The sequence below is a fragment of the Miniopterus schreibersii genome (genome assembly GCF_964146895.1).
Source record: "Miniopterus schreibersii genome assembly, chromosome: 17".
NCBI classification, from domain to species: domain Eukaryota; kingdom Metazoa; phylum Chordata; class Mammalia; order Chiroptera; family Miniopteridae; genus Miniopterus; species Miniopterus schreibersii.
Window position 1 is genome coordinate 32,290,043 of NC_138117.1, and position 15,517 is coordinate 32,305,559.

Consider the following 15,517-nt stretch of genomic DNA (forward strand, 5'->3'; position numbering starts at 1 on the left):
TCCAGGGCACCCCAGAGAAAGGAGAGCCGTGACCAAAGCCTGTGGGTGCAGAGTGCCCAAGGGGGCTGTGGGGACTGCAAAGGGTGAAGGGAGGGAGGACAGGCCGTGTCAGATCCTGTCGTGTGATAAGAAATTTGAATGTTATTTTAAAGGCAAGAAGGGAAGCCATGAGAGTTTTAAGAAAGTGAGACTTCTGATTAATGCTTTGAAAAGATTGCTTTTGGTTGGCTCCTTGGAGAATGGCTTAGAGACAGCTGGAGAGGAGCCTGAGGACTGGTTCAGAGCTTTTGCAATGTTTTTTTGGGGGGGGTGAGGGTGGGGGAATATACTGGCCTTTTAGACAAGGGTGTGGATGTGGTGGTGAGAAGGGGCTGGACCCATGTCCTCCTGTAAATAAGTTGGAGAAATTTCTTTTCTTTCTCTAGGTGTTAAAAAAACAGAACCAGCTAAACCATTAACAAGCAAGTACTACAGTTTCAGGTTGGGAAACCCTCTGGGCCTGAAGCCTCCTGGACCGGCCCTGGGACAGCAGGCTTGTTCGTTCCCATTTGCCCTTATGGGGCCTTTTATGGACTGAATGCTTGGGTTTCCCTAAATCCATGTGTTAAAGCCCAAATTCCCAGTGGGGCTGTACTTGGAGATGGGGCCTTTAAGGAAGAAATTAGGACGAATGAGGGCCAAAGGGTGGGGCCCCGATCCACCAGGTAAATTAGAGTCCTTTTAAGAAGAGACACCAAAGGGCTCTCTCTCCATTTCCTCCCAAACCCTTCAAGAGAAAAGCCCATGTGAGGACACAGTGAGAAGGTGCCCTCTGCAAGCCAGGAATTGGCCCTCACCAGGAATGAATCGGCTAGCACCTTGATCTGGGACTTCCAGCTTCCAGAACCGTGAGAACAGAAATTTCAGTGAGGTAAAAGCCCCCAGTCTATGGTGTTCTGCTAATGAAGTCTGAGCAGACTAATGTGTCACGAAAAGACAGAAAGGAATGGAGATAATTAAGAAGAAAAGATGGATCATTTGGGAAAATCAGGTCCAAGAGCTGTAATTAATGAAGGTCCACTCCCTACCCCTGTGTCCACAGCCTTGGGCTAGAAAAGACAGAAGTCCCAGGGACATCTGTAAATATGCAGATTGGCCTTCCTGCTCCACAGGTCCGGGAAGAGGCCTTACCCAGGGAACTCATTAAAGCCCCACGTCCAGGAAGTCCAGCAACAGTGAATGAATCAGTACAATCCCGCAGACCTCGGGTTTCTCAGAGGGAGGCTCTCTGCACTGTCCAGGAGGTGCACAAAAGCAGTCCCTCTCTTAAGCCAGGTCTCAAAAAGGGAAGCAAACCTCAAAGAGGACCCACAACCTCAGGGTGTTTGTTTTGGAGTTCAAACAAACATGTGTTCTTAAAGGGCATGTCACAAAGCATCACCAGCTCTATGCTTCTGCATGAACACACGTGAGGCCCTCATGAACACTAATTGAAAATACTAAGAGCCTCTGTCTGAAAACCCTGTTACACTCACACAGAAGGTAGGAATTCACATGTTCTGACATTCAACTGGCTTCTGGTCTTCCAGGGGTGGGATAGCACCCCTGCAGAAACAGGACAGTCACTGGTGCCCTCTGAGGGCTTGGGAGAGTCCCCTGTGCCTGTGTGCTGTGCACCCGTGAGACCCAGCCCCCTAGAAGGAGGCGGACAGCAAACAGCCACCATTTTTCATTAAGCATTGATAGAATAGCAAATAAAGAACATTTTTAGTGCTAAGCCTTCTTGTTTTCTTTCTAGACTAAAACAAAGCCTTGGAAAACAGCGTCGCCCCCCGCCCTCATCTTTATTTTCGAACAGGAATGGCGAGCTCGACTGCTCACAGTCTGGCGTTGGCTGAACCAGACCACACAACCAGGCAGGTTGGGAACTGGCTGGTGAAAGGCTAAACTGGAAGCTCCCATAGGGTTTTAGTGGGAGACCCAGTTAACCCAGCCACTCTGTATACTGTCTGTCAAACCTCTAGTCTAGAGTGTCCCCGAACCAGTAGACAATGAAATTAAGGACACTCTGACAAACCTGGGGCACTGAGATGGGGACAGATACGCAGTGCCCACAGCAGAGGTTTAAAATTTCACTGTCGGAAAACACACTAGAAGGTACCTGGCTGGCGTCCTACTGTGTAAGATGTTGAGGAACTTTGGAGAACGTAACTCTCGGAGCCATCTCTCTATACTTCAGAAGGGAATGGTTTAATTAGTAAAACTTAGGGGGGGGAAGTCCATTTGAAAAGAAGTCTGGCCTGGCTGGTGTGGCTCAGCAGTTGAGCATCGACCTAGGATCCAGGCGATCACAGTTTAGTTCCTGGTCAGGGCACATGCCCAGGTTGCGGGTTCAATACCTTATAAGGGGCGTGCAGGAGGCAGCTGATCAATGACTCTCATCATTGATATTTCTCTCTCTCTCCCTCTCTCTTCCTCTCTCTGAAATCAATAAAGATATATTTAAAAAATTTTAATAATAAAAACAGAAATCTGAGCTGGGCTGTTCCATTTACATGCTATGCGTGTTTTTACACAAGGTGAGCAACAGGGTACACGCTCTTGAAAATTCTTCTCAAATCAAAGACAAGAATAAACAGAATTCAGAATAGCAGGTCTCCGTAATTCTGTGATTGTAGCTGCCTTTCTAGGTTAGAAGGGTTGTCTTGAATGTGACATTGAGAACCACTCTTCGTCCTTTTATGTCTAACAAAACAGAAGTCACCAAAAGGACTGATTGCTACCCTCTGACACCCACTTCAGCAGATCCCTGTTCTTGCCAAAAATGACACTAATCCCTGAGGTCCGAGCCTTCTCTTCCCGTCCACCCACTCATCCCTGGCTGCGGTCTCGGTCTTTCAGGGCGACCAGCAGTGATCACTATTTCATGAAGCAGGCAACCTTCATGATTACTCCAGATGCACAATATTGTTTAAACTTCGAATTCCAGGAGCATTTTCTGGAAGCCACAAATTCCCAAACTGCTGGCAGCAGGATGCTTTTTATTGTTGGCTAGTCCTCTAGGGAGTTAATAAATATTCATTGGTAGAGAGCAGCAGAACTGATTGAACCACTTTCATTATTATGTGCTCTGCAGGAGGTCTTAGTATTTGCTGGAAACCTCTGGGAGTTGCCAGGGGTTGATAATAAGAAGCTTTTGTCTGGTCCTTAGGGAGAGAGGTGGGAAGGAGAAAATAGCTCGAATATTCATTATCATAAGCCACTTTCTGGATCTTATCAGGAGTTAGAAACCGCTGTGAGCATCAATAGTGTGGGGTCTATGGATGTTCTGTGATAAGCTATAAAAGATGCAATATATTTTTAAATGAATGCTTAGGAATCAGGTTAATTCATGGCAATTTATCACACAGTAATCACTTAATATGTCAAATCAATTCTTATAGACTACTTAAACCTGGTGGCATATTTTAGCACTCATTTATTTTCAAAGTACCCATCCCTGTGGATGGATTATTTGGGCTTTGGGGAAAAGAAGTGATTTCAATTTTTTTTTTAAAACTTCAAGATGATATACCCACAAATGATAATTCCAAGGTCATAAATATTAGGAAGTTACGCATAAGGATAAATGCCATTTATGTACAAGGTCTTTTTCTTTTATGTTCAGGATCTGAACTCTGAGATTAATTTTATAAAGACTTTTGGAAACATACAAATATACCACCAACAAAAAAAATCTCTATCTATTTCTAACTAGTTGTTTATCAACAGTTGAAACGCTCTTATATTTTACAGAATAGCTCCAGCAGGTCTGAACCACTCCTTGCTGCAGAGTTTACAAATACCATGTAGGAAATGGCACTTCCAGGGTTCTGGTTTTTGTCTTTTTCTTGCATGTGTCTACAATTTGTTCTCTAACTTTACGTTTGGTTTTTTGTATTTCTACTTACTGGAATGCCTGTGAAGGTAACTGGAGGAGATTGCCAGGAAATGCTGAAGCTGCTGCCATTGGGGGTGAACTTGGCCGATCCTGGAATGGTCACAGGGGGCGTGGCCTGTTACACAAAACAGAAATGGTCATGGGGGCGTGGCCTGTTACACAGAAAACAGAGAAGTGGTCACAGGGGGCATGGCCCGTTGCACAGAAAAAGTCACAGGGGGTGGCCTTTTTCATAGAAAATAGAAATGTCTTGGGGCCCCATTACATAGAAAACAGGGAAAACTCTTAAGAAAGAACATTTTTCCTCAGATCCTTAGCTGTCATTACCAAGGTAGGGCTTCAGAAATGATCTCAGCTGTATTAATAACACACTAATTATCTAATAGTAATACATGAACCATGGTCAAAGAGAGTAGCTAGAAACTTTTTATATATCTAAGCAATCTATCTAAGGTATAAAAAGAGATGTTTTTTGACTATTGATTTCTGTATTTTAGGACACCTGTGAGATATAATTCCTCATTATCAAATTTGGAAATAAATAAACACTTTTATTTAGTGATGGTGGGTGTGTAAATTGGTATGACATTTGGGAAGGTGGTTTGGTAATATATATAAAAATTCCTAGTATTCTGTATATTAGCTGTTCCACTTATAGAATTCATTCTAAGGAAATAGATACAAGGATGTTCATTGCAGAACTATGTACTACATATATAAAAAACAAGAAGCACAAATGTCCAGTAATAGGAAAATAGGTAAATAAATCATGATATACCCACAGGGCCATTACACATGATGTTGCTGAAGAATGCTCCTTGGCATGAAAAAACCTTCATGATACATTCAGTGGAAAAGCAAAGCACAGTAAAAACAGTGCTACAATAGATTCCTTAATTTTTTTCTACACATACACATAGAAGAAAGTCTTGAAAGAACATACAAAAATTACTAACCAAGGGGCTTTCTTGTCATTGGGATTAGGAATACATTTTCTTTCTCTGCTTCTGTACTTAGTATTTTCTATGCAGAACATTTATAATATCTATAAGCAGAGAAATACCGATATTACGAATATAGGGTTCAGGAAGGACCTTCTAGGTCACCAAGTGTGTGTTCCAATTCATTTTATAGATGAACAAAATAATTTCATTAAGTTGGTTCAAGCTCCTGATTTTGGACCTAAATTCAACGCTGATAAACACAAACAAAGGAATGAATTATTCTCTTTGACCAACATCACAAGAGCCAGGAATAAAATTTATTGCACTATCCAATCTAATAATCCACTTTATTCCACTGTTCTTGAGTTTAAGTCTGCTAAATAAATGGCCAGATTCTTCTTCTACAGATTTGGTTTTTTTGAATGATAAATACAGTTGCTGATGACAGTGGTTTTGTCTCTGGCACCACTGGAAAATGTTTTGGCAATACTTAGCAGCAGCCGTAACTGTTCAGGCTGCAGCCTCTGAGTAATGACTCTTCTGTGAATTCAAAGAAAAAAAAAAAGCTACAGGCACAGAGATGGTCACAGTAAAGTTATTAATGCCAGTGAAAAACTGGATAGACTAGAAAGTAGACACCTAACAATAAGAGAATGATGGAAAAAATTTGATGAAAATGAACTCAGCTTCTGGGCTACATACAGTGTGTGATGATGTTTTTCTATTCCTAGGTCAGAACTCGACTGCTTTTGGTCAGGGGCAAAGTGTCGCTCAGAGTCCCTGGCACGTCACCTGGTAAGCGTGGTCAGTGTGCACGAGGTAGAGGGTGGTGGGGGCCGAGCGGCTCAAGGGTGTCATCAGTTTAGTCTCGGTTTTGGCACAAGGGGTTTCTGTTCGGCTTGAATCCGGGATGGGGAAGGTGGGAGGTGAAGCGAGGGACTGGGAGGGCGAAGCTGGGGCGAGGCTGCTCAGTCCGTCCGCCACGGAGTCTGTGTTGAGCTTGATCTCCGTGTAGTAGAAGTCCTCTTCGCCATCGCTGTAATCGGAGTCCCCAACACGCCTAACGCAAAGGACAGCAAAACAGTCAGACTAAACCATCTCGCACGCGCTGTTCCCTCTGCTGGAATGTTCTTCCTTTCTCTTATCTGCCTGGCAAACTCTTACTCATCCTGCAACACTCAACTATCCACCTCCACGGAAGATTTCCTTGACCTCTTGGAGCAATTTATTCAATCAGTCAACCAATCAATTGCTTATTCACCAATTTATTGAGAATCAACTATGTGCAGACACTTTTCTAGTCTCCTGATATCAGGGTGACCAAATCTTAGATGGACTCCGCCTTGATGGAAGTTACATCTGGTGGGAGATGCAGACAAGGAACCCACAAATAAATAGGTATTTAATGCATTGGGTAGTAATAAATCCCAGAAGGAAAAATTAAGCGGCATAAGAGTGTCCTTAAGCAGGGTAAGTGATGGAGAGTGTCTTTTAAACCAAGCTCAGAGGAGCCTGGCTGAGGTGATCTGAGCAGAGAGCTGGGTGAGGTGAGCCCGCGCCAGACCGCAGGGATACACAGTGAGGAGCAGGGGGGCCTGGGGTGGGGGTGGCTTGGTGTCTAAGAAGGGCAGAGGCCAGCGGCTGGGGCAGCAGGGAGCTGGGGGAGGAGAAGCGGCAGAGGCGAGGTCTGAGGGTTCTGCAGCCCATGGGAAGGGCTCTGTGTTGTCCTCTGAATGTCACGGAAGCCACTGGGCTTTGAGGAATCTCAGCACCTTCTTACATGAATGACCCAGATGAGGGCGGGACAGTGGCTGGGAGGGGGTTCGGGATATGCGTTGAAGACTAGGATTAGGACTTCATTCCTAAATGTTAGTCCCCTGTGCTCCCTCGCAAGGATGTTCATTTTATTTAGTTCACTTTATTAAATTACTTCACGTTTCTGTCAGTTTTTAGCCTCTGTCGCCTCCTTCCGACAGTCTCCAGGGCCAGTGTCGCTCATCTTGCTGAGGCTCCGCACGGGTCAGCCTATCTGCACACAGCAGGTGCCTATTCAGTGTTGAATGAGTGAACCGGGCCCATGCTGCTGAGGCGCGATGATGACGAGCATGAATTCAGAGTCGTGGTCCTGGGTTCGAATCCTGCACCTGCCGTGGAGCTGTGTGCGAGGTTCTGGCGGCCGGCCGGCCCCGGAGCCCAGCCCCTCACTGAGGCAACAGGGCAGCGCAGTGCTGCCCGGGGGAGGGCTCGGTGAGCACCTGCGGCGCTGAGCGGCGTTCCTGACTCCCGAGGAGCACGCAGTGCTCACAAAATCAGAACGAGGTCCATGTTGGAAGGCAGAGAGTGTCCTGAGTCGTAGAAGTTTGTCACAGCATTTTGAGTAAATCAGAATAACTGTCCAAACCTTAGGACACGTTTATTCCACGGGCCATTTTCAAAAGAAGCGGCGCATATCTAGTGACCTGGCCCTACGGGTGGCTTAGCAGCGCTCTGGGCGTCTCCCTCCCCTGGGGTCTCCCGCATTTCATGGACGGATCACTGACTCGCAGAAAACTGTTTCCACTTCCGCTACCTACAGAGAACCTAAAATAAAACCCTCCTTTTCTCGATCTTTCTGTTTGGCCAAATCTGTGGCTTCTCCCACCCCCATTCCACGTGCCCCGAGTACTCAGGCAGAGCGTCTGGGAGGCCTTGGCTTTCCGACAGCATTCCATGGAAGGCTCAGGAGAGTGGGACAAAGAATGTGCGTCTGCTGTTCTATTCCTGTCCCCGCTTCCTTTCCAGTCAAGGGCAGGCCGAGTTGCTGCTGGCTGCAGAGTCCCACACACAGGCGGGGGAGATGGTGCGTCCCACCCGGGGATGAGTCAGGATCAGCCCGGAGCACGAGAACCGAGCGACAGTCGGAGAACAACGGTACCTTCCACACTGGCAGGTGTGCACTGCATGACCTCAGACGAAGAGGCAGTTTCTTTGGGCTTTGGTGTCCACAAGCAACACGGACTAAAAATGTCCCATCATCCTGTAGTCACGAAATTGAGCTCATGGGCTAAGGCAAAGGCGATTCCTCTCTCCGGTCCTAGGGATCTCCTGAGAGCCCAGGCCAGTCCTGGGAGTGCTGGCAGGCTGTGAATCTGAGTCCCCAAGGCTGTTTTAGAGCACAGAGTGAAAAGGGAGCCCCAGGGAAGCAAATATAGCAACTGCACTGTGAACCTCGCCCACCGGGAGAGCACCAGGAGCTCAAAGGAAACCACAGGTGCTACTTGGTCTGCAGACTCAAATATGGCACCGGCTTCTGCGCAGCGCTGAACAGGGTTCCGTTTTCTGGGCAGATGGACTTGAAGACACCTCAGAGGGGAGCACTGCCAGGTTTCCTCCTGGAATCTTCAGGAACAGGACTGGGGCATCTGCCCACAGTGCTTCAGGGGGACCCTCTGGGCCACACCCCCTGGGTGAGCTGCATGCTGCCTCCAAGGGACTGTGTTCCCAGACATCAGCCCCTGATTGGGGAAGAGGTCTCTGTTTTTCTCTAGTCATGGAAAGACCCACCCACACGTCAGCAACCCAGTTATTTTCTTTTTATACCACTTTTATGGATGATGCATTTCCTACATTTATTCCTTGCTGGGCAAAGTGACTGTTATGTCTATTTGTCATCTTGTTGAAAGGACTCCTCTGTGTCCAAGCATCTAGGGGCTCGGGCATGCATCTGGGTTTGCTGTCTGCACACCGGTCATGACTTACAGCTTCTCAAGGTCCCTTTTCAGTCCCAGATACCTGGACAAGAGGATCCCGGAGCCTAAAGGACAAGACTGATGAACCACCGCTGCCCCAGGGATGGCTCCTCAGCACTGCGGGTCCCAAAGCCTCTGTTTGTCTTTCCTTAGAAAGGTTTTAATAAGACAGAAGGCAAAGTGTAGAAAATGACAGAACCAGGTCACCAGGCATCCTGACCATAGCAAAAGCAGCTTTGATGGACACAGTCGTGCTTAAACCCTTTTTAGGCTCTATGTGCCTTTGAGGCTCAAAGTCAAAAATATTCTCCATTGCGGGGCAGAGGGGGGGATGCACATTTCAGGGGAGTCCTACCCTATCCTAGTGTTGTATTTTTTACAAATCGCTCTCACCGCATTTTATTTTTGACCTTCACACGTGAAGCCCCTGCAGGGTTGATCGTATTATTAACCTCACCTTCAGAGGGAACAGGCGCTCAGAGCAGTGACTAACATCACTCAGGACAGTACAACCTGGCACCCACGATCTTCCCACTGTGCGGTGCGGGCCTCTGTTATCTGCAGTGGCCATCTCCATGGTGATTTGGGAGCCCCCACAAGCCCAGGCCCTTCCTGTGCTCAGAGCTTCTAGGGCTCGGCACGCTGGGTCCTGCCTGAGCGGTGGCCCTAGTGGGCACTGAGCACCCTGCACCCAGCTCCAAAGGCAGGGTGGCCTCACCCGAGGTGGATGTTCCGGATGTGTTTCTGGATCCCTGCCGCGGTACTCAGCACCTTCCCACAGTTCTTCCAGAGGCATTTAAACATCACCTTCATGGAGTTCTAGAAAGGGGAGGAGACATTACATTAAAATGAAGACGAACCTATCAATGTTGTCTTAGGGCCACCCCGACATTTTTCCTTACTTTTATTCAAAGCACATCACGACTTCACAACAATAATGGACAGATCCTCACACTAGGAGTGTTTTCTGCCCATTTTTCGAACGATGAAGCTGTACTATTCAAAACTATCTCTACCTGCTCCGCGCCTGGAGGCTGACTTGTACCAGTGGCCTCTGCCCATGGGTCTCAGGTTAGGGTTGGCACTGGGATACAGGAGGCTATGGGCTCCCCAGCTTCCTTTCTGCCCGGCCACAGGTGGGCGTGGCTACATTTCTCCTCCGAAAACTACAACTTCTGTTGGTATTTCCAGAGTTTTGGTAACTTTCTGGGTTCTGGAAACCCCTCCCTTTGCTTGTCTCTTCAGGCTTAGGGGTGGTAATGGCCTTGCCCTGCAGTTAGCCCCTTTGGGTTTCCCCCAACACTGTCTGCACCTTTGTAGCCTCTTCATCAAATACTTAAAATTAAAAAAACCCCACAAACTTATTGATTTGAGAGAGAGAGGACAGGAGAGAGAGAAAAAAAATGGATCGATTTCCTGTCCCACCCACCCACCCACCCATCCATCCATCCATCCATCCATCCATCCATCCATCCATCCATCCATCCACTGGTTGATTTTTGTATGTGCCCCAGATCAGGGATCGAATCCAAAACCTTGGTGTATCGGGACAATGCTCTAAGCAAGTGAGCTACCCAGCCAGGGCCATCAAACTCTTTTTAATTACTCCACTGAGTACATCATCTGCTTCCTCAAAGGACCTGATGGATACAGGGGAAAGTAGGTTATAAAATAACTTGAACAACATGATCTCTTTTTGGGGGGTGGTATGTAATGCAAATAAACATGCATTCTTTCACAACAAAAACATTGGGGAGGGGTAGCTTATTTTGAAATTAGTTTCCAAATGTAAAAATTAGCCTATTTTTAATTTTAAAAAGGTATTTCTTTAAAAATGGAGGTCACCCTATGATACATGCATGACTAATTTTGGAGAGTGAAAAGCACATTAGTGGGATGAGCTCAACTCTAATGAAATCAAGGGTCTTCTCGGTACATAGGTGGAGACGCTCTCAAACCAGGAGGCCCCTTCCATGGCGGTGGAGTGCTTGTAAGTCTCCTAACTACATCCAACGGAAATAAGTCCTCGTGTACAGACAGACTCGCTCTTACACTGCAGGAAAGTGAGCCTGGGAGCAGGAGACAGGAGAAAACAGCTAAATAAACACCGCCCAGCTCGCCAAGGGGCCCAAGCTCGGCCCAGGAAGCAGAGTTACAGCGCCAAGTCTGACTGCGACCATCTGATTGAACCCTGGCTCCTTCTGGCAGCTCGACCGAAGTTCACGAGGCTGAAGGTCCTAGGGAGGGAGGCCACCGTGGGCTGGGACAGCCCTGTGCTGAGGTCTCCCACGTGTGCCTGGTCTGACGCAGCCACACCAAGGGCAGCCGAAGCTCCCGGGGGGACCAGCAGGCTCGGGCCGGCGTGCAGTTCCTGGCAGGCTCTGCAGAATCACCCAGCTTCGGTGCTGTGGCCCAGGACCTGAAGGCTCTCCGTCTCTGCAGAAGCTTCTGGACTGTCTCTGACACCAACTGCCTTGGGGGCTACAGGCTGAGGTCTCGGCCCTCGCCGCCTCTCCCATGAAGCCTCGGCTCTGGTGTGAGTTGTTGCCGACTCAGGGTTCACGGAGCGGCTTCTGCTTTCCTCACAGAACCCAGACCGATACTCAGGACTGACAAGACGACTGCTGGTGGTCACCTTCAGTCCCGGGGGAGGGGCATGGCTGCATTTTGAAGACTATACTCATGCCCTGGGATCAGTCCAATCAAAGCTCTATTCCAGAACTCCCTCGACTGTCCAGTTCACCACACAGCAGCCTTCGGTTAGTACCAAGGTGCTTTTTCTGAGGCACCTGAGAAGATCCTCAGGTATGTCTACACACCATTAGGGTGTGATATCTGTACATGTGTGTGTGGGTGTGTATACTTGTGTGTGTACATGCGTGTATGTGTGTGTGCTGGGGATGGAGGTTCCTACACCCAAGTTCCCCAAGAGGACCAGGCTCCTTGAAGGAAAGGAGCGTTGATGATCCTGCACAGGTGAGTCTGCTCGTGACACAGGGTCCTCAGCTGGCCTCAGGTGGGAGGAACCCACACTGCTCGGCAGAGGCTCCGACGACCCCACTCAGACCCTCAGCAGATTCCAAGACTGAGAAGTGAACAGATATATTTCAAACATCAGTAACTGCCGAGAAGCTGACAGGGCTTCCAGTCCTTTCCTTTACTGGGAAGGCAGCCTTATACATGTCATCTTGCCACTTTGGGGCTTTATTTCTTTATTTGTAAAATAGGAAGACTGAACAAGATGAGTATTTCGTGCCTGTGAGGTGTGAGAGGTTGATGCAAAGTGATGGGTGAATTCAAACATTTACCAAGCATCGATGAAACATCTCCCACCTACATGCACTGTTTACTGATGCTGTGATGATAAAAAAAATTAAAACATTTTTGTAAATGGAATAATATGGAATGTATCCTTCAATGTCTGGCTTCTTTCCTCGGCATAATGATTTTAAGCTTCAGGCATTGCTTCATGTTATCGGTGGTTCGTTGCGGTCTGTGCAGGGTGGTGGTCCATTGAAGCAATATGCACAATTCATTCATCAACTTCCCTGTTTATGGACATTTGGGTTATTTCCAGATTAGGGTGATGATGAAGAAAACTGCTCTGGACATTTGTCTACAAGTCTTCCTGTGGACACAGGTTTCTCATCTCTTAGGTAAATACTCTAGGAGTGAAGTTGCTGGTAAGATGGTAAGTGTAGACTTAACTTTATAAGAAACTGCCAAACTGTTTTACAAAGTGGTCGCACCATTTTACATTCCCACTGGCAACGGGTGAGAGTTCCTGTTGCCAGTATGTGGAATTTTGTACACCCCAAAGCGTAGGCTGTGTTATTCCATTTAGTTTAAATTCCACAACATGCAAAATTAACCTACTGTCAGTTCAGTGGTTGCCTGTTTGTGGGGCGTCAGGGGCATCTGACTGCGGAGGGTCACCAGGAGTGCTGGCCTGGATCAGAGTGGTCATTACCCAGGTGGAGAGAAACTCGTCAAAACTCGTTGAACTGTATACTTGAAATGGTTTATTGTATTGTGTGGAAATTATACTGAAATAAAGTTGATTTTAAATGCCTTCTGTAACAACAACAAAAGCATCCCTGAATTACCAAGAATCCCTAGTGATTATGTGTTTTCTTAATCAGTGGATTCTAAGAGTGCCTCTCACCTTCAGGGACGTTTGATCACAGGATCAAACAGTCCTGTGACGTGGAGAAGCTGAGCCTCTGCTGGGTGACTTCAGAAGTCCTCCATATGCTCCTATCCCATATATACTGCCCGGTGGCAGAGTATTCTATGGTGCTGTCACTGAATTGCCTGGATCTCACTCTTATCCCTGATCCTCTCCTGCTCTGACTGGCGGTGCTGTGTCATCACCATGACATCCACCTGGTGTGACCTGAGCTGTCAGTTTCCTTGTATGGCCCCGATTTCTGCCACTGTCATTGCTGCCCTCCATTAACCAGAAATAAAGTTAAGGTGGCTGAGGGGCCCAGGGTGTCCAGGTAGCTGTCAGGGTGGGGTCGGGATGGAGGCAAACACACCCCTCTCTACACCCACACTTCTCACATATCCACTGTGAGTTGTCAAAGGCAAAATATAAGCAGCCAGCATTTGCTGCTCAAAGAATGTTCACAGCAACCCCACCAACGTAGTGCTACTAAGGCCCATATTTTAAAGGCGAGGAAACAGGCTGAGAGAGGTCAACTGAGACTTGCTTAAGATCACATAAGTATTGAAGCTGGGGTGCTAATTCCCAAGCCCGAATCGTTTGATCCTGTTCAGGAAGGGGCAAATCTGTAATCTGATACGGGAAAAAAGCACATTAATAATTAGTTATCAACACGTTTTGATTTCCCAGAGATCCCCTGGGGTTGGTGGTTAAGTTTTGGGAGGCCTGTTTTCTTCCTGGCTTGGGGCGCACCTAGGGTCACTGCAACCCCTTGTGGTCACGATGGGGACTGCACCTTCCCGCAGTCCCAGCATCCAGCTCCCACTACCAGGGAAGCACCCTCAGTCCAAGGATGAAAAATTCTGCTATAACTGGGCTGGCTGATTTCCAGGGCTGGGAGAAAGGCTTTCACTTCCCCTTCTAGCATTCCCACCCACCTTGGCTGCGGGTCATCGTAAGTGATGGGTGCTTCATGCAGGAAGTCCGGCTGCAGTCCCTCTCACTGCCACTGCTTCTTCCCCAGTCCTCTGCACCCCTCTCCCACCCTGCCAGGTAATGTTGGCTGATGCCGCCTCTGATTATTTTTTCTCCACATGACTCTCCTCTGTGGGCGGAGGGAAATGCGGATGCTTCAAATTAATTTGCCTCGAGTTTCCTCTTTATAATTTCAGCTGAGCTGATCTTATCTCTGCCACATTAGGAACTACAGGACCTGGGGCAAGTCACCTAACCTCAATGAGCCTCTTCTGCAAAATGGGGATGTGGACATGCCAGTGATTTTTGTGATGATTAAACGAAATGCTGCATTTAAATGCATTTTGAAAACTGTAAGTATACAAATGTAGTTATCAGAAAATGTTTCTCCTTCGCTACTTACAGTAAGAGATGATGGCTTGTCTAGGGGACATCTCACACTCTCTTCCTTTTTACGTATGTTGGACCTGGATCACGGGGGAGGTGGGGGTGCGGTGTCCATGGTGGGGGTGGGCAGGAGACGAGAACTTCCATAACCAGGAGGAGGGTCAGGCCCATCATCAGATCCAGGGAATGCCATCTATCCTTCCTGTAGGGACCCTACTGTGTTTATTACAATGTTGCTTCATTCCAGGAGGTGGGGTTTCAGGGCTTATAGACCCTTTCTATTTATGGTCACTTTGAATCTTCGTGGATGTCCTGAGACAGGGTTGATAATACCTGTTTGCTTTGTTACAGATGAAGAAGCTGCTGATCAGAGAAGGTAAATGATTTTCTTAAGTTTGCGGGGTAGCAAAGTTAAGTTAGAATGGGGCTCCTTCCTTTCCCACAGACACAGAACAGGGGCTTCCAAGCTTTTTGCCCATGAGCCACAGTAAGAGATCCCATATGCACAGCACATACACGAACGTACAAATGAAGCAGAAGCACCGAGAAACAATACCCTGATCGTGTACAACGCACCGAATTCTGTCCAGTTCATTAATGAAGTGCTATTTATTCACAGCTCATTAAGTTACTTTCTGCAGGGCACCGGACAAGTATGGGGTCCCTGTACTGGGAGTTCTCGCCACCTGGCCGGGCCATTGCTGATGACAGCCAGATGACACCAGAGAGAAAGTCTGTGCAGCCTGAAGCAACAGGACAACCCTTCAGGTCCCCAAGGCTGTCTTGCCTGCGGTTTCCCACCCGTATAAGTGCCAGCCTCTCTCCCTAGTCGAGCGAACACCCAGTGTCCCTGGGGGCCCATAGGACGCCGAACAAGCCCTCTGACTGACGGACTGGTGTGTGGAGCAGCAATCTTCATGCGCTGCCTCTGGGGAGGCGGGGGCCTCCTTTATCCCGTTTACTGGGTGGAGAGAGTGGCCGTGCAGGCTCCACAGTTACACATGCTGAGTGACACTAGCAGAGACGGAGGGAAGGACAGCTTGGATCAATGCCATGTCTTTGTTTTCCTCTTTGAAATAAATTGGGGGGGGGGGAAAGGTTGCATTGCAGTCCCCAGGGTTTTGCTTTGGATTTTCGTTTGTGAGCAGCGATTCATAGTGAAGCCACCAAGAACGACTTGAAGGACCAATAATATAAAGTAACAGCTTCACACTGACATGGACATTTAAAAATGTTAGAATGTTCACTAGATGTGGCAGTAGACTGCTTCATTCTGTGATGTGGAAATGCCTTTGAACCACTGTGAGTGGGCACGACAGTGTAAATACCTAGGAGCCTGTGACGAGAATATGCGCTTTAGGTTTAGACAGGCCCGGCCCACGCGGCCTGCGGGGCA

General features: G+C 47.7%; 1 protein-coding gene across 2 annotated transcripts in view; it reads right to left on the minus strand.

The window, feature by feature from the left end:
* Nucleotides 1-15,517, minus strand: part of ZNF704 (zinc finger protein 704) — a gene marked incomplete at its 5' end in the record, with an annotated part of 117,040 nt that overhangs the window by 3,289 nt on the left and 98,234 nt on the right. For both annotated transcript variants that reach the window (XM_081117113.1, XM_081117114.1), the window contains 3 exons: nt 3,930-4,034; nt 5,656-5,923; nt 9,310-9,410. In XM_081117113.1, the coding sequence (XP_080973239.1) occupies nt 3,930-4,034; nt 5,656-5,923; nt 9,310-9,410 (474 nt within the window). The remainder of the gene's footprint in view (nt 1-3,929; nt 4,035-5,655; nt 5,924-9,309; nt 9,411-15,517) is intronic.